This window comes from Pecten maximus, chromosome 9, assembly GCF_902652985.1.
Source record: "Pecten maximus chromosome 9, xPecMax1.1, whole genome shotgun sequence".
Lineage (NCBI taxonomy): Eukaryota > Metazoa > Mollusca > Bivalvia > Pectinida > Pectinidae > Pecten > Pecten maximus.
The window spans coordinates 14,098,877-14,118,306 of NC_047023.1; the positions used below are offsets into that span (position 1 = coordinate 14,098,877).

Consider the following 19,430-nt stretch of genomic DNA (forward strand, 5'->3'; position numbering starts at 1 on the left):
ACAATTTGTTATAGAACACTAAAACCGAATCAAACACTGACGCCTTACGCCAACAACTGAATTTCATGTTTTATGTCAAGGATAACGGACACGTAGCCATCCCTCATTTGCACCAAGACGTCTCGAGTCTCTCGTTCTTCAAAACCACTCCCTGCTTAACATATTTCGATAAAAATACATCTTATTCGCATTTCCTCCTTTTTATATCTCGCGTCTTGAAATCTATTTGACGCCATGTGATATCTCTCCGCCTTGATGGTTTCTTCCTTGGATATTTAAAATTAGAAGTGAGTTTATGATAATATTCCATTGTCCAGATGAACATCGTCAAAAGCTATCTCCTCAAAACTGTATTTTTAATTTGTTATTTTTAATCTATTTGATTTAAAGCTACGTTTTTCAAGCTAGAACAACTACAAATTAAGAGCGAAAATTGTATTTAATTACACTGGCGTTAATGGTTTCTATTTTAATTACAGATACCAATGGGTACTGCTGGTGTCCTTGATACGAAACATTTATTGTATAGCGAGAACAGTAGTGATTTAAACCTGTTGGTGTTTCGCTCGAGTAGAAAGCACTCGATAAAACTTTGTAACAACAAGTGTTCTATAAAAGCTAGAACAGACCTGGCAATTATTGCAAACGAATGATGCATTCATTGCATGGCCTAAGATTGGTAGATCTAATAACCATGATCGAGACAAGTGCTCGGTGTGTACCTCCCATGGTTGTGAAGCACACAGCCGTAAACTCGATCTGGCTTCAATTCGTTTACAATCTCAAGAAATAAATAACGCCCAGTTATAATAAACCTAAGCGGTATCGTGCGCAAGCACGTGCTTTGAGCGTATTGGAACGCGTGAACTGACGTGTTTATTGGTACGCCGTTCTGCCCTTTATTGCCGCAATATCTCCCAGGGCACTGTGGACATTTTTACGCCATTTGCAACTGTAACGGTCGCATAGTCGCTTCACATCGACAACAAACGACAAGTCTAAAACGATTCCTAGAGAATTACAAGCCAATTGAAGCGTAGATTTGGTTCGGCATTATTTATATGCCCTATGTACGACTGACTACGGCTTCCATGTTTAGCGTTAATCATGACATGGGAACATAGTGAATTGTTTCATTCAATAATGGAATTGGTAATTTGTTCTACATCATTTGACATACGAAGACAACTGGATTGATGTGTTAATGGATAAAGGGAGAAATGTTTTAACATGAAATGCACTGTACAGTTATTTGGCTTCAAAGCAAAAACAACAATATACTGTAGATTTATTACATACAAATCTTATTGTTGTCTACTATCGTTGACAAATGCTTATGCAATTCCGTCTGCTCGATTGTGTCTATTATAAATAAAATGAAGCCATTATGTGTTGGAATTTATATAAAATCCTATTCACGTATTCTCAAAGGGATTATCACATTCTAGCAGAAATGCAATTGGGTCCACTTTACGTACATAACTATGCCCCCGAAAATTTCGTTTTTGATACCTTTGACAAGTACTAAGCCATGCATGTGAGCTCAGGTATAACCTCCTTTAAAGATGACGTTTTATCTATAAGCAATGGTCATTGGTTTGTTCGTTTTCTTTTTTGTCCCAGAATCAGTGGAAGTAAATTCATATGTTTGGTTTGGTTTGGTTTATTTTGTTTAATGTCCTATTAACATCCAGGGTCATTTAAGGGCGTGCCAGGTTTTGGAGGTGGAGGAAAGCCGGAGTACCCGGAGAAAAAAACACTGGCCTACGGTCAGTACTTGGCAACTGCCCCACGTAGGTTTTGAACTGGCAACCCAGATGAGGTAGGCTTGTGATAAAGTTAGCCACTCGGCCACCGCGGCCCCAAATTCATATCAAGACACCAATCATGGATGACGAGGCTACTGATGTGTGTTATTTAATAGTGCTATCACACGGAAATATAACTTGAAAACAGTAACGTTATACTAATGCTGCCAACTCATTTAAAGTTGAACGCTGACAAGAAAGCGGTATGTACCAAATCCATACAAATATTGGTTTTGTTTAGAGGATAAAGCCCGCGACACTCGTTACCTTGGAGGACTCCAAACTCCAAGATAAGCGCTGTCAAGGAAAAGACAAAGTAAACACTGCAGATATTGCCGAATATTTAATGTGGGGACTTAATGTCCTCAAGAAAACCCAACAAAAAAAATCCAATTCCTAATTATGCAGGTAATGCCCACATAACTCGCCTCCTGTGCACATGCAGTGCCCGAATGGTATCTCCTTTCCTGGTCCGACGACATGCTAGGGTAGATCAAGTGTAGGGAATTAATTGCTCTGGTAAAACGATTTTGTTCATTGACGCACTACGTCACTAAGATCGGCCTGGACCGACAGATGGATGTATATTTTTCGGTGTAGTATACCATCTATACATTTGTATCACGTCGTGAAATGCTCGTTAAGCTTTATAAAACAATGAAAAATGGTATAACTTTAGTTAATCGGAACACAAATATATTGTGCTATCCTGGAGATCATACACTGAATCTATTGGGTAGCTTCATAAAAACAGCGTGTCTCCGCGGTTATCTTTAGTGGTGAATGATAGATAACGAAGCTGTTATTTTACGTCTTAAACATTATCCCGTAAGACACCCTGCCACGCTTTAAAAACCAGCCGGGCTGATGGTCGAAAATATTCCGTTGCTAATTTTATATTCTCGAGGCTGATTGGCTCGTTTAATCTATGGTATTTTTCTAAAATTCGTGACCTGTAAATAGTATATTGTGGTAGGCAATGGAGATAAGGTCAGCATGACGATAAAGAGATATTGTGGCTTGAGGACTGAAGGAACGATTTATGTGAGGTCCAACTGAAGAATTAGAAGATATTTTTGTCTTCCTCTGGGGATTCAGAATGGTTATTGGTTGGTATATTTTGCTTAGGACGGTACCAAAGGATGATTGGGCCACTGATGGCGCATTTATAGCGTTATCACATTGAAAGATCACACGCGGACATGTTAACGTAAACCAATTCGGTGACATAATATCGACAACGGGTGACCCAGTCCATACCGCAAACATTTTTAAAGATGAACACCTAGCACAGAGTAGCCAAAACCTTTTTTATGTTTTGGATTGCCTTGGTCAAGCATGACCTTCTTAGTGCAAAGGCGGGGAAGCATCAACTGAGGAACAAGAGGCCTATACAAATATATTTGCTGCACATATTACACTTTTGGATGTTTTTTTTTCTCACTTCCTTGTTTTTCTCCTGCATCAATTGGCCATAACTTGCATTAGGTCTTTAACATTACACCTGATAAAGCCAGTCTATATGTTTATATGATTACTGCTCTCTGTTTGAATTTTGTCATATATTCTTTGAAACATTAGCAAACGTTTCTGTAAATTTCAAAAAGTATTTTGATGACAATGGTTTATGTTTGGCTGTGTGTATCTTCCGCCACTGTTGACTTGCATTTTACATTTTACATTTCAACAAAACCAGACTATCTCTGTATGCTTAATGTACAATGTACATTAAGTATTTTCAACTCTTACCTGGAAAAAATTGCAAGAAAATCGGAACAAGCCGGCCAACAGTCAAAATTTGTGACTGGCATTGTAATCAGAAAGCGACCAAGCATTCAAATGATTATGATGATGCGTCTTTCTGATCGTGATTGCCGACGTCTGCTTCAGGACGGTTTTGTTATATATCAGACTGTCTTCTAGATCTCATTTTTAAATGGCCTTTATCTGATTATGTTTAGTTATTCGGTAAACAAAACAGTTTTTTTTGTTATTTGCTAACAGTCAAATATCCTTACCGTCGGTGTTGCGACCAACCTAATGAACTATTCCCCACGGCCTACTGACTCAATCCGAAAGAACCAAGAATTACTTTAATTTGGTCATCTCACCCGGCCCTGTTTGCAAAGGCGTTCCCAGTGTGCAGATGTAAATATTTTAAATGATACTTAAAAGATCGAATCCGGGACCTGTGAGAAACTAGACCAATGGAATGTGACCAGGGCGACACATCCCCCATCCAGCAAAACGCGTAACAGTGATATCTGTGAAAGCAGGTGTGTATAGTAGTCACTTTCCGGGGTCACAGGAAAACTCCACGGTAATACGATTGGGAATCCTGATTAGTGAGTTGGTCATCCGATTTGAGGTTTCCGAAATTAACGTTCGTGACATGATTTCAAAGATACTCTGGTCTGTATGTTGCTTATACCAGAAACCGGAAGTGATTGCACTACGCATGCTCCTGCGCTCTTGTCTATGTTTCCGCAATGACAACAACAGCATGAGGCTTTTACTCTGAAAATAACGCGTCTACAAGCTCAGTTTTATCAAAGTAAAAATGTATAAATGTACAATATTAAACTGTAATTTTAAGATTTAGAGATACGAAATGCCGACAGGATGTTACAGAACATGTTTTTATGACTATAACCACTCCTAATCATTCCGGGATAATTGTCATTTCGTTTTTTACTTAAAGAGGAAAATTTTACGGAATAACAAATGATATATCATAAAACATTATACTCTGTACGTGTAGTATCGGCGAGGAAGGCGTGAATTAAGATCGAGTGCCAAATAAAACTCCCACGAAAGTACAAACTGTATTGTTTTTCAGGGAGATATGACTTATGAAATTATTAGTCACTTTGTAACATTGATTAAATATGAATTTCAAATAAAATCGCTATATAATTCCGTGTCCGGCAATGAAGCACTGATCCAATAGGTCGTTATGGGGAAATGATTCAGTTACATTTGATACCAACTGGTCTACCAATTATCTACCGTATGCGATAAATAACGACCTAGTTGGTGATACGTAGACAAATGTTTTTTCCAGAAAGAAAAATAATGCAATTTTATTTACAAAATATTTAAGAATCAATAGAGCCTTTTTTTCTTTCTTTTCTTTTCTTACCGAGAAGCGAGACAACAATAAACGGCGTGACGTCACAGGTGTAACAAAACTTATAAGATGAAGGTTGAGGTTGTTCGGGATTCAAAGTGACCCAAAGTCAAGTTAACTTTATACTGGCATTATACCATCAACTTTAAAGCCCAACGACAAGCAAAGAGCAGTAAGATATCAAGGGAGAAAACCAATCCGACCTGATCTCAGTGAGGGGACATTGCGATACCCGTAACCTTCCTGGTCTCGGTACGGGGTCACAAACTTCATGGTCTCGGTACGGAGACACAAACTTCATGGTCTCGGTACGGGGACACAAACTTCATGGTCTCGGTACGGGGACACAAACTTCATGGTCTCGGTACGGGGACACAACCTTCATGGTCTCGGTACGGGGACATAGCCCACAAACTTCATGGTCTCGGTACGGGGTCACACACTTCATGGTCTCGGTACGGAGTCACAAACTTCATGGTCTCGGTCAGGGGATAAAACCCGTAACCTTCATGGTCTCGGTACGGGGACACAAACTTCATGGTCTCGGTACGGGGACACAAACTTCATGGTCTCGGTATGGGGACACAAACTTCATGGTCTCGGTAAGGGGTCACAATCTTCATGGTCTCGATACGGGGACATAGCCCACAAACTTCATGATCTCGGTCAGGAGACAAAATCCGTAACCTTCCCGGTAAGGGTCAAGGGTCAAAATCCGTAACCTTCTTAGTCTCGGTAAGGGGATAAAACCCGTAACCTTCCTGGTCAGGTTCGGAGGACATAACACATAACCTTTATGGGCGGATGCCTAACCGTTACGCCAAAAACGAGGCAATGAAATGTTGGACACTAAGAAACAGTATAATGTAGAAACATGGGCCCTAGATGTTTGTAACGAGTCCAGCAGCTGGAGTTGGTACCGTTCGTGCCACTTTACAGTTGACACGAAAGTTTAAGCCACTTTTCTGCATAGAACATAAGTCTTCTTCTTCGTGCCTACAGTGAGTACAGAACAACAGGGTGATTCTTATCTCATAATGAGATCGCAGCCCGGTAACGTTTTAAACATGCGATGCCAGGATATGTTCAACTAGGTACAGTTCAATGTATAGGCCTTTGTCGAGGTGTCAATGAGTTCTTCATGGAATCATTTATGCTTACCTAAATGAAGAAGCTGTGGGTAGCTGTCACTACGTACAAGATCTCCGACATCGGGCACCGTTCGCTTATATCATTATGGGTATCAAATGGTTGATATTTTTACCGTGAAAATTTTTCAAACACGTTTATGTCGGAAAGAATGATTGAAATAAATTGACAAAACGTAATCCCAAGTCGTTATTTTATGTTATATACATATATTACTCCGTGTGAGACCGCTACCGTTAATGTATCATCGGTAATTCACCCATACAACAGTATAAATTTCAATTGATTGCATCAAGTGTAGAAACTGTATTTCAAGGTGTTTTAATGAGCTAGCTTTTTGTTGCCTGTAACCCATTTTGACTTGGACGATTGGGAGTATGAGCCGAATTTCTCTGGCAATATATGCCTAGTAATTTTAGTCTGAAAAATCAAAGATCTGACAAGTAATGCTATAGAAAAAACTCTGCACCCGAGGAACGCACAAGTTTGACTAAAGAAATTGTGAGAAATATGCTCACACCAAGAGTGAAGATAATGATACGTAATATGTGTCAAAGTAATTCAGTACGGTCGTTAGTAACACATTACCGCCATAATCAATACAAATGGGGAATTACGATCATAATATATGGTTCAAATATCGACTGATTTTCTAAAAAAAAATGTTTTTTACTGATCTCATTGCATCGAGAATGTAAGTTCCAACGACATGACGGTTTAGATTCAGCATGATAACTCCGTTTAAAATATTCTCTAATAATACATCTATACGTCTGGGTTTTATAAATACATATTGTGTTTATGGATGCTTACATGATATACGACAACGTATCTACATTCTGTCTGGGAGTATAAGAGACTACCATTCCTATATAGGTCTGGACCAATTCTCGGTATGACATTCAGTGTATAATGTCCCTTTCAATCGTCGTCAATGATAACGATTTTTTAAAGTGCTAAATTTATCTGGAATCTGCTAAATTAAAAACATGTTTTCAGGAAAAGTTGGCTACATCGCCTTGTACTTTGTAGATTTTAATAATTTTTTAGTGCAATTCAAAATAATTAGAATATCGTAAACCATGATGTAATAAGAAAAACAAGACTCCGTATCGAGTATAGTACTGTACTCAGTATTCATACAGAAACGTACAAATGTCTACATCTCAAGATGTGATATTTAGTTTAAAATGTTCATACTAAATAATCACCTAATATACTATTGATTTAAGGAGAATCAATAAAAACATATATTTGATAATGTTATGGATTTTAGTGTATACATATTGCAGGTTAAGCACAGGTATTACACCTGTTGTCATTGCATGAAGAGTAAGAGGCGACTATTTATTTATTTATTGATTTATTTATTCTCAACCGATTGATCTCCCTTCTGTATACAATGATGTCCAACACTGTATCAGATTATGTTTCAAAATACTGTACAAATTTACCCCCTCCCAATATGTAAATAGTAGCATGTTTATATAGGTACGGCCAGGTTTGTACGCGATCGCCTATTCCAGAACACAATCTTCTCCGGTGAACTGGATGATCCAATGGGAATTCCTATCGTCCCTATTCAGTCCATATCTATACCACCGTGTTATTGAATTTGAATCAGAAATATGTCTAAATCTGGACATTTTATCTTCCCCTGACACGAAATCTTACACATCGCGTCGTCATGGATACCATTGTTTTACAATGCTCTCGTATAATAGGTTATTTATCACTGATAGAATAATGACCTGAAGCAAGGTCTTGACTTTAAAAGAAATTTCGATAAAGACTTTAAAAAGTGCAAGTAAAGTTAATTTTTCAATAAGTGATATTTGAAATGTATTGTCCTTCAAGATATGAAAAATTGGAACTAGGCCCAGGAGTCATCTTTATATATTTTGCAGCGAATTATTCATTTAAAATAATCTTTTGTTTAAGATCCAAAAGGTTTCCATTGAATCATATTTCTAGTAAAGAGAATTTCGGAATCTCCTATTATACTGTATGCTATATCTTTTGACCTTGAAAAGAATAGTTTCAAATTTCTTTCAGATAACAATAATCATAAATAAAAGTATAAAAAGTCAGATAAGAAACGACCGAAATTTCTATATTCTTTCGATATTATTTGTTTTTCATTTGCTGGTGTTAATGTCAATAAGCGCTCTAGCTACGAAATTCCACATATGTATCTTAACCACACATAACAAAGCCAATTATGGACTAATTTAATCAGCGGAAGCACGTATCCTTGTTTTTCGTTACCAAGGCAACGAAGGCAATTATACACGATAGGATTTGTTATTCATAACGCCACAGTTTGAACTTAAAGATGCGATTTCCACACTGATTTTGTATAGACCGAAGCCTTCAAATACAAAGGAAACATGTTGTAATAGGTAAATGTCAGTCAAATGAAAAGATTAACAGTTTACGATAGAATTACAGTTTATTCCTACCGGAAGTTGTCCAGTAACGCGTTTCCATGGAAACGGTAAGGTTTTCGAGAAGAAGATGAAGGAGTTTGAGCAACACGAGGGCGTGTAAGAGAGTTATGGAAAGGAGGGACAAGAGACGTCAAGCATGAAGGAGGAGGCTGGATAGGCTCGGTCAGGATATGTAGTAAGGCGAGGTGAAAGGTGGCGTTAGGCCATTAAGGAGAGGGGATCGGGATATATCAGGGCATGCAGGGGGGGGGGGGGGGGGGGGGGGGGGGGGGGAGGATCGGGAGATATTGGGACATGTAGGGGAGAAGATCGGGAGATATTGAGACATGTAGGGGAGAGGACGGGGAGATATTGGGACATGTAGGGGAGAGGACGGGGAGATATTTGGACATGTAGGGGAGAGGACGGGGAGATATTGGGACATGTAGGGGAGAGGATCGGGAGATATTGGGACATGTAGGGGAGAGGATCGGGGAAATATTGGGACATGTAGGGGAGAGGAGAGGACGGGGAAATATTGGGACATGTAGGTGAGAGGATCGGGAGATATTGGGACATGTAGGGGAGAGGACGGGGAGATATTGGGACATGTAGGGGAGAGGACGGGGAGATATTGGGACATGTAGGGGAGAGGACGGGGAGATATTGGGACATGTAGGGGAGAGGACGGGGAGTGATTATGGTATGTAGGGGGAGATGATCGGGAGAAATTAGGGTATATATGGGAGAAGACGGGGAGAGATTTGGGCAGGCAGCGGGGAGGATCAGGATATGTAAGTACATGTAGGGGAGAGAATCGGGAAATATTAGGGTATGTAGGGTAGATGATCGGGAGATTAGGGTATATAGGGGGAGGGGACAGGAGATATGATAACATGCAGGGAAGAGGGAACAATGAGATATTGGTGCATGAAGGGAGAGGGGAAGGAGACAAGGGTATTCAGGATATGTAGGAGGGGGAATAGGGGACATCAGGACATGTGGGGAGGAGGGAATAGGAGACGTTGGGTTATGTAAGGGGAGGGGGTTCGAGACATCAGGTTTTGTTGGGAGACGTGTGTGGGAACGGTATTACAATTGGGCCTGCAGGACAATGAGAAACATTGCTTATAACTGGTTTGATAATGGGATTTAAAGTTCAGTGTACTACAACAGGGGGTGAATAGGCATGTTCAGCTAGCTATTAAATTATTAGAAACAAAACATCTGTCATCAATGCTATTTTGTTTAAATTCCAAATTAACTTTACTTAACAGGCAATATAAACATTTAAATCCTATTATATGTTATTGATAAAGGCATAGCTTCGTAAACACGAAAATACATCGTATTGCTAAATTGACACAAGTATCAATGCTAGGTCATCCTACATGTAATTCTAGATCCAAATTCCATTTATTTAAGACAATTACATTTTTATTTGTCACACACCAAATTTGTTTTCAAAAACTATTTACTGCTAGTATGACGTAGTGTATTATATAGGTAAATTGAAAGTGGGATTATCTCTTACGAAACTAAGTAGTTATTGTCTTTTTTTCCGTGGCGCCATCTAGATAGAAGGAATGTTGACAACAAGATTAGAGTACTACAGATGATTGCGTGTTTTATTTTGACTGGAGGGGTCAAACCTACAAGTAGATACGTACACATTTAAATTCCATCTACAAATGTGTATAAAGCCTATATGCACACATTGTGTATTTGTACAAACGTGTAATACACGTGTAGTATTAGTAGCGCGCTGGGAGCAGGATATCGTTAGCAAGTATCAGTACCACGTGCAGTAGCCCACCTGAGATCTAGTGTAAACACTTGGTGATGAGGTAACAGCGCCCCGAACCTACACACCGTACACTCTTAATACTTACCACGTCAATCAGCTGGGACAATCGTATGCCCATCTTCACCACAAGTTTGTCCGAACTATTACTGACCGGTCGGATGAGTTTGTTATAGTGTCTCTCCACCAATAGATCGTGATACAGTCTTTTGGCATCGTCACTACACCAGGTAGGCATGAGGAAGGCCAACAGCCAACACCCCGGCACATACAACCACAACATGCTGCTCCCTCTTAATAGTTCAATCTCACTAGCATACACTTTCCAGTCAAATCATGAAGTTGCCATTTGTCAGAAGTTTCGGTGAACATTAGGTCTCCTGTCTATTCGCATTAGATTGATTTCTTCTGTTGTACGATAGGGCTCAATGTATGCTGTGTTGCTCTCGCTCTCTCTCGCGCGTGCTACCGGCTGTTACAATCAACAGTCCGATAATATGTATACTCCATTTACGAAAGTATGCAAGAGTTCACCGCCGTACGCATGGCTCTGTATGTATTGATCAGCGCCATCTGGTAGCGGCGGATGGAGAAACATGGAAAGGGGAAGCAGACAATATTACGTGGGAATCAGTTTCTTCCTTTGGAGAGAAAAAAAAGATATTTACAAAAGAAATATCGTAAAGGCGTAGAGCGGTATGTGCATAGCCATTTGACGCGTCGAAAGGGTTACCCTGGAGGCGAGATGAATGCCCGCTAATAAAATAAATCAACACGTTTTTATTGATTTTACGTGTGAGGAGACATGGGTTGGGATATTAGGAGACATGTCCAATTAGGCAAGCCCGATGGATGGGATATATAACAACGTGTGACCATGCAAGTGTTCATTGTTTACGTAACTTTCCAGTGACTTCATTGCGATTTATCGCATACATATATCTAACATGTAACGATTACTAGCTGACTCCAGATTCACCCAATTTTCATTGAAAACTCTAGAAATGATATCATTAAAGATTAACTTGAATATATTTGTCATGTTATGGGCCAAAACACATAAACGGGGTGTACTCTAATAAATACACTCAGCTTTTTGTGTTATATCTACATAGAGCATAAAACATATACACGTTTATCCTTATAATTCAATCTATTGTAAACAATCCATGTGAAAGTTTACTTTTATAGTTGAATTCTTTTCTTTTCGAAATTATTACGCCATTATATCAGCCAATCAAAAGCGACGTTACAAACGGCGACGTTACATTTTACGTTATGGGTTGATGAAAAAAAATGAAGCCAGTGAAAATGCTTGTACCAATCAGGATCAAGTTATTATACATTGTCTTATTTGGAGGAAAATGGTTTAAACTAAATGACTATTCCCCGTTATAATGACAATGATTTCAGGTAAGCAAACAGAAAGGGACAACTTATTCAGAGAAGAAATTTTGAAATCGTTCGTGTCACAGGGGCTTGGCACGATTTTCTAAACGATAGTCCATATATACATGTTTATCAGAGTTAACATAATGTATAATTCGTATCAAGCAAATTAAAAGCAGATAACATTAGTAGTGATTCATTTTACTTACACATGACAAAGACATGGTACCGACGTCCTGTTAAGAGGCAATATTTTACTGTACACTGACTTTCTGTGTATATCCATTGTTTTACTGTACACTGACTTCCTGTGTATATCCAATGTTTTACTGTACACTGACTTTCTGTGTATATCCATTGTTTTACTGTACACTGACTTCCTGTGTATATCCAATGTTTTACTGTACACTGACTTCCTGTGTATATCCAATGTTTTACTGTACACTGACTTCCTGTGTATATCTAATGTTTTACTGTACACTGACTTTCTGTGTATATCCATTGTTTTACTGTACACTGACTTTCTGTGTATATCCAATGTTTTACTGTACACTGACTTCCTGTGTATATCCAATGTTTTACTGTACACTGACTTCCTGTGTATATCCAATGTTTACTGTACACTGACTTCCTGTGTATATCCAATGTTTTACTGTACATTGACTTCCTGTGTATATCCAATGTTTTACTGTACACTGACTTCCTGTGTATATCCAATGTTTTACTGTACACTGACTTCCTGTGTATATCCAATGTTTTACTGTACACTGACTTCCTGTGTATATCCAATGTTTTACTGTACACTGACTTCCTGTGTATATCCAATGTTTTACTGTACACTGACTTTCTGTGTATATCCAATGTTTTACTGTACACTGACTTCCTGTGTATATCCAATGTTTTACTGTACACTGACTTCCTGTGTATATCCAATGTTTTACTGTACACTGACTTCCTGTGTATATCCAATGTTTTACTGTACACTGACTTCCTGTGTATATCCAATGTTTTACTGTACACTGACTTCCTGTGTATATCCAATGTTTTACTGTACACTGACTTCCTGTGTATATCCAATGTTTTACTGTACACTGACTTCCTGTGTATATCCATCCAATGTTTTACTGTACACTGACTTCCTGTGTATATCCAATGCTTTACTGTACACTGACTTCCTGTGTATATCCAATGCTTTACTGTACACTGGCTTCCTGTGTATATCCAATGTTTTACTGTACACTGACTTCCTGTGTATATCCAATGTTTTACTGTACACTGACTTCCTGTGTATATCCAATGTTTTACTGTACACTGGCTTCCTGTGTATATCCAATGTTTTACTGTACACTGACTTCCTGTGTATATCCATCCAATGTTTTACTGTACACTGACTTCCTGTGTATATCCAATGCTTTACTGTACACTGACTTCCTGTGTATATCCAATGCTTTACTGTACACTGGCTTCCTGTGTATATCCAATGTTTTACTGTACACTGACTTCCTGTGTATATCCAATGTTTTACTGTACACTGGCTTCCTGTGTATATCCAATGTTTTACTGTACGATGTCTTCCTGTGTATATCCAATGTTTTCTGTACACTGACTTCCTGTTTATATCTAATGTTTTACTGTACAATGACTTCCTGTGTATACCCAATGTTTTACTTTTCACTGACTTCCTGTCTATATCCAATGTTTTACTGTACACTGACTTCCTGTGTATATCCAATCTTTTACTGTACACTGACTTCCTGTGTATATCCAGTGTTTTATTGTACATTGACTTCCTGTTTATATCCAATGTTTTTCTGTACACTGACTTCCTGTGTATATCCAATGTTTTACTCTACACTGACCGCCTGTGTTTATTTAATGTTTTACTGTACACTGACTTCCTGTGTATATCCAATGTTTTACTGTACACTAACTTCCTGTGTATATCCAATGTTTTACTGTACAGTGACTTCCTGTGTATATCTAATGTTTTACTGTACACTGACTTCCTGTGTATATCTAATTTTTTACTGTACACTGACTTCCTGTGTATATCTAATGTTTTACTGTACACTGACCTCCTGTGTATATCCAATGTTTTACTGTACACTGACTTCCTGTGTATATCCAATGTTTTACTGTACACTGACTTCCTGTGTATATCCAATGTTTTACTGTACACTGCCTTCCTGTGTATATCCAATGTTTTACTGTACACTGACTTCCTGTTTATATCCAATGTTTTACTGTACACTGACTTCCTGTGTACATGTATATCCAATGTTTTACTGTACACTGACCTCCTGTGTATATCCAATGTTTTACTGTACACTGACTTCCTGTGTACATGTATATCCAATGTTTTACTGTACACTGACCTCCTGTGTATATCCAATGTTTTACTGTACACTGACTTCCTGTGTATATCCAATGTTTTACAGTACACATACTTCCTGTGTATATCCAATGTTTTACTGTACACTGACTTCCTGTGTATATCTAATGTTTTACTGTACACTGACTTCCTGTGTATATCCAATGTTTTACTGTACACTGACTTCCTGTGTATATCCAATGTTTTACAGTACACATACTTCCTGTGTATATCCAATGTTTTACTGTAGACTGACTTCCTGTGTATATCCAATGTTTTACTGTACACTGACTTCCTGTGTATATCCAATGTTTTACAGTACACATACTTCCTGTGTATATCCAATGTTTTACTGTACACTGACTTCCTGTATATATCCAATGTTTTACTGTACACTGACTTCCTTTGTATATCCAATGTTTTACTGTACACATACTTCCTGTGTATATCCAATGTTTTACTGTACACTGACTTCCTGTGTATATCCAATGTTTTACTGTACACTGACTTCCTTTGTATATCCAATGTTTTACTGTACAATGACTTCCTGTGTATATCCAATGTTTTACTGTACACTGACTTCCTGTGTATATCCAATGTTTTACTGTACACTGACTTCCTGTGTATATCTAATGTTTTACTGTACACTGACTTCCTGTGTATATCTAATTTTTTACTGTACACTGACTTCCTGTGTATATCTAATGTTTTACTGTACACTGACCTCCTGTGTATATCCAATGTTTTACTGTACACTGACTTCCTGTGTATATCCAATGTTTTACTGTACACTGACTTCCTGTGTATATCCAATGTTTTACTGTACACTGCCTTCCTGTGTATATCCAATGTTTTACTGTACACTGACTTCCTGTTTATATCCAATGTTTTACTGTACACTGACTTCCTGTGTACATGTGTATCCAATGTTTTACTGTACACTGACCTCCTGTGTATATCCAATGTTTTACTGTACACTGACTTCCTGTGTACATGTATATCCAATGTTTTACTGTACACTGACCTCCTGTGTATATCCAATGTTTTACTGTACACTGACTTCCTGTGTATATCCAATGTTTTACAGTACACATACTTCCTGTGTATATCCAATGTTTTACAGTACACTGACTTCCTGTGTATATCTAATGTTTTACTGTACACTGACTTCCTGTGTATATCCAATGTTTTACTGTACACTGACTTCCTGTGTATATCCAATGTTTTACAGTACACATACTTCCTGTGTATATCCAATGTTTTACAGTACACTGACTTCCTTTGTATATCTAATGTTTTACTGTACACTGACTTCCTGTGTATATCCAATGTTTTACTGTACACTAACTTCCTGTGTATATCCAGTGTTTTACTGTACACTGACTTCCTGTGTATATCCAATGTTTTACTGTACACTGACTTCCTGTGTATATCCAATGTTTTACAGTACACTGACCTCCTGTGTATATCCAATGTTTTACTGTACAATGACCTCCTGTGTATATCCAATGTTTAACTGTACACTGACTTCCTGTGTATATCCAATGTTTTACTGTACACTGACTTCCTGTGTACATGTATATCCAATGTTTTACTGTACACTGACTTCCTGTGTATATCCAATGCTTTACTGTACACTGACTTCCTGTGTATATCCAATGCTTTACTGTACACTGGCTTCCTGTGTATATCCAATGTTTTACTGTACACTGACTTCCTGTGTATATCCAATGTTTTACTGTACACTGACTTCCTGTGTATATCCAATGTTTTACTGTACACTGACTTCCTGTGTATATCCAATGTTTTACTGTACACTGACTTCCTGTGTATATCCATCCAATGTTTTACTGTACACTGACTTCCTGTGTATATCCAATGCTTTACTGTACACTGACTTCCTGTGTATATCCAATGCTTTACTGTACACTGGCTTCCTGTGTATATCCAATGTTTTACTGTACACTGACTTCCTGTGTATATCCAATGTTTTACTGTACACTGGCTTCCTGTGTATATCCAATGTTTTACTGTACGATGTCTTCCTGTGTATATCCAATGTTTTTCTGTACACTGACTTCCTGTTTATATCTAATGTTTTACTGTACACTGACTTCCTGTGTATATCCAATGTTTTACTGTACACTGACTTCCTGTGTATATCCAATGTTTTACTGTACACTGACTTCCTGTGTATATCCAATCTTTTACTGTACACTGACTTCCTGTGTATATCCAGTGTTTTATTGTACATTGACTTCCTGTTTATATCCAATGTTTTTCTGTACACTGACTTCCTGTGTATATCCAATGTTTTACTCTACACTGACCGCCTGTGTTTATCTAATGTTTTACTGTACACTGACTTCCTGTGTATATCCAATGTTTTACTGTACACTGACTTCCTGTGTATATCCAATGTTTTACTGTACACTGACTTCCTGTGTATATCTAATGTTTTACTGTACACTGACTTCCTGTGTATATCTAATGTTTTACTGTACACTGACTTCCTGTGTATATCTAATGTTTTACTGTACACTGACTTCCTGTGTATATCCAATGTTTTACTGTACACTGACTTCCTGTGTATATCCAATGTTTTACTGTACACTGACTTCCTGTGTATATCCAATGTTTTACTGTACACTGACTTCCTGTGTATATCCAATGTTTTACTGTACACTGACTTCCTGTTTATATCCAATGTTTTACTGTACACTGACTTCCTGTGTACATGTATATCCAATGTTTTACTGTACACTGACCTCCTGTGTATATCCAATGTTTTACTGTACACTGACTTCCTGTGTACATGTATATCCAATGTTTTACTGTACACTGACCTCCTGTGTATATCCAATGTTTTACTGTACACTGACTTCCTGTGTATATCCAATGTTTTACAGTACACATACTTCCTGTGTATATCCAATGTTTTACAGTACACTGACTTCCTGTGTATATCTAATGTTTTACTGTACACTGACTTCCTGTGTATATCCAATGTTTTACTGTACACTGACTTCCTGTGTATATCCAATGTTTTACAGTACACATACTTCCTGTGTATATCCAATGTTTTACTGTACACTGACTTCCTGTGTATATCTAATGTTTTACTGTACACTGACTTCCTGTGTATATCTAATTTTTTACTGTACACTGACTTCCTGTGTATATCTAATGTTTTACTGTACACTGACCTCCTGTGTATATCAAATGTTTTACTGTACACTGACTTCCTGTGTATATCCAATGTTTTACTGTACACTGACTTCCTGTGTATATCCAATGTTTTACCGTACACTGCCTTCCTGTGTATATCCAATATTTTACTGTACACTGACTTCCTGTTTATATCCAATGTTTTACTGTACACTGACTTCCTGTGTACATGTGTATCCAATGTTTTACTGTACACTGACCTCCTGTGTATATCCAATGTTTTACTGTACACTGACTTCCTGTGTACATGTATATCCAATGTTTTACTGTACACTGACCTCCTGTGTATATCCAATGTTTTACTGTACACTGACTTCCTGTGTATATCCAATGTTTTACTGTACACATACTTCCTGTGTATATCCAATGTTTTACTGTACACTGACTTCCTGTGTATATCTAATGTTTTACTGTACACTGACTTCCTGTGTATATCCAATGTTTTACTGTACACTGACTTCCTGTGTATATCCAATGTTTTACTGTACACATACTTCCTGTGTATATCCAATGTTTTACAGTACACTGACTTCCTTTGTATATCTAATGTTTTACTGTACACTGACTTCCTGTGTATATCCAATGTTTTACTGTACACTGACTTCCTGTGTATATCCAATGTTTTACTGTACACTGACTTCCTGTGTATATCCAATGTTTTACTGTACACTGACTTCCTGTGTATATCCAATGTTTTACTGTACACATACTTCCTGTGTATATCCAATGTTTTACTGTACACTGACTTCCTGTGTATATCCAATGTTTTACTGTACACTGACTTCCTTTGTATATCCAATGTTTTACTGTACACATACTTCCTGTGTATATCCAATGTTTTACTGTACACATACTTCCTGTGTATATCCAATGTTTTACTGTACACTGACTTCCTGTGTATATCCAATGTTTTACTGTACACTGACTTCCTGTGTATATCCAATGTTTTACTGTACACTGACTTCCTGTGTATATCCAATGTTTTACTGTACAATGACTTCCTGTGTATATCCAATGTTTTACTGTACACTGACTTCCTGTGTATATCCAATGTTTTACTGTACACTGACTTCCTGTGTACATGTATATCCAATGTTTTACTGTACACTGACTTCCTGTGTATATCCAATGTTTTACTGTACACTGACTTCCTGTGTATATCCAATGTTTTACTGTACACTGGCTTCCTGTGTATATCCAATGTTTTACTGTACACTGACTTCCTGTGTATATCCAATGTTTTACTGTACACTGACTTCCTGTGTATATCCAATGTTTTACTGTACACTGACTTCCTGTGTATATCCAATGTTTTACTGTACACTGACTTCCTGTGTATATCCATCCAATGTTTTACTGTACACTGACTTCCTGTGTATATCCAATGCTTTACTGTACACTGACTTCCTGTGTATATCCAATGCTTTACTGTACACTGGCTTCCTGTGTATATCCAATGTTTTACTGTACACTGACTTCCTGTGTATATCCAATGTTTTACTGTACACTGGCTTCCTGTGTATATCCAATGTTTTACTGTACGATGTCTTCCTGTGTATATCCAATGTTTTTCTGTACACTGACTTCCTGTTTATATCTAATGTTTTACTGTACACTGACTTCCTGTGTATACCCAATGTTTTACTTTTCACTGACTTCCTGTCTATATCCAATGTTTTACTGTACACTGACTTCCTGTGTATATCCAATCTTTTACTGTACACTGACTTCCTGTGTATATCCAGTGTTTTATTGTACATTGACTTCCTGTTTATATCCAATGTTTTTCTGTACACTGACTTCCTGTGTATATCCAATGTTTTACTGTACACTGACTTCCTGTGTATATCCAATGTTTTACTGTACAGTGACTTCCTGTGTATATCTAATGTTTTACTGTACACTGACTTCCTGTGTATATCTAATTTTTTACTGTACACTGACTTCCTGTGTATATCCAATGTTTTACTGTACACTGACTTCCTGTGTACATGTATATCCAATGTTTTACTGTACACTGACCTCCTGTGTATATCCAATGTTTTACTGTACACTGACTTCCTGTGTACATGTATATCCAATGTTTTACTGTACACTGACCTCCTGTGTATATCCAATGTTT

At 37.8% G+C, this 19,430-nt stretch overlaps 1 protein-coding gene across 2 annotated transcripts in view; it reads right to left on the reverse strand.

The window, feature by feature from the left end:
• The window catches only part of LOC117334176 (acetylcholine receptor subunit alpha-like 1), a 34,689-nt gene extending 23,812 nt beyond the window's left edge, over window positions 1-10,877 (reverse strand). For both annotated transcript variants that reach the window (XM_033893648.1, XM_033893649.1), the window contains exon 1: window positions 10,409-10,877. In XM_033893648.1, coding sequence (XP_033749539.1) covers window positions 10,409-10,603 — 195 coding nt within the window. In that variant the 5' untranslated portion in view covers window positions 10,604-10,877. The remainder of the gene's footprint in view (window positions 1-10,408) is intronic.
• Window positions 10,878-19,430: the final 8,553 nt, after the last annotated feature.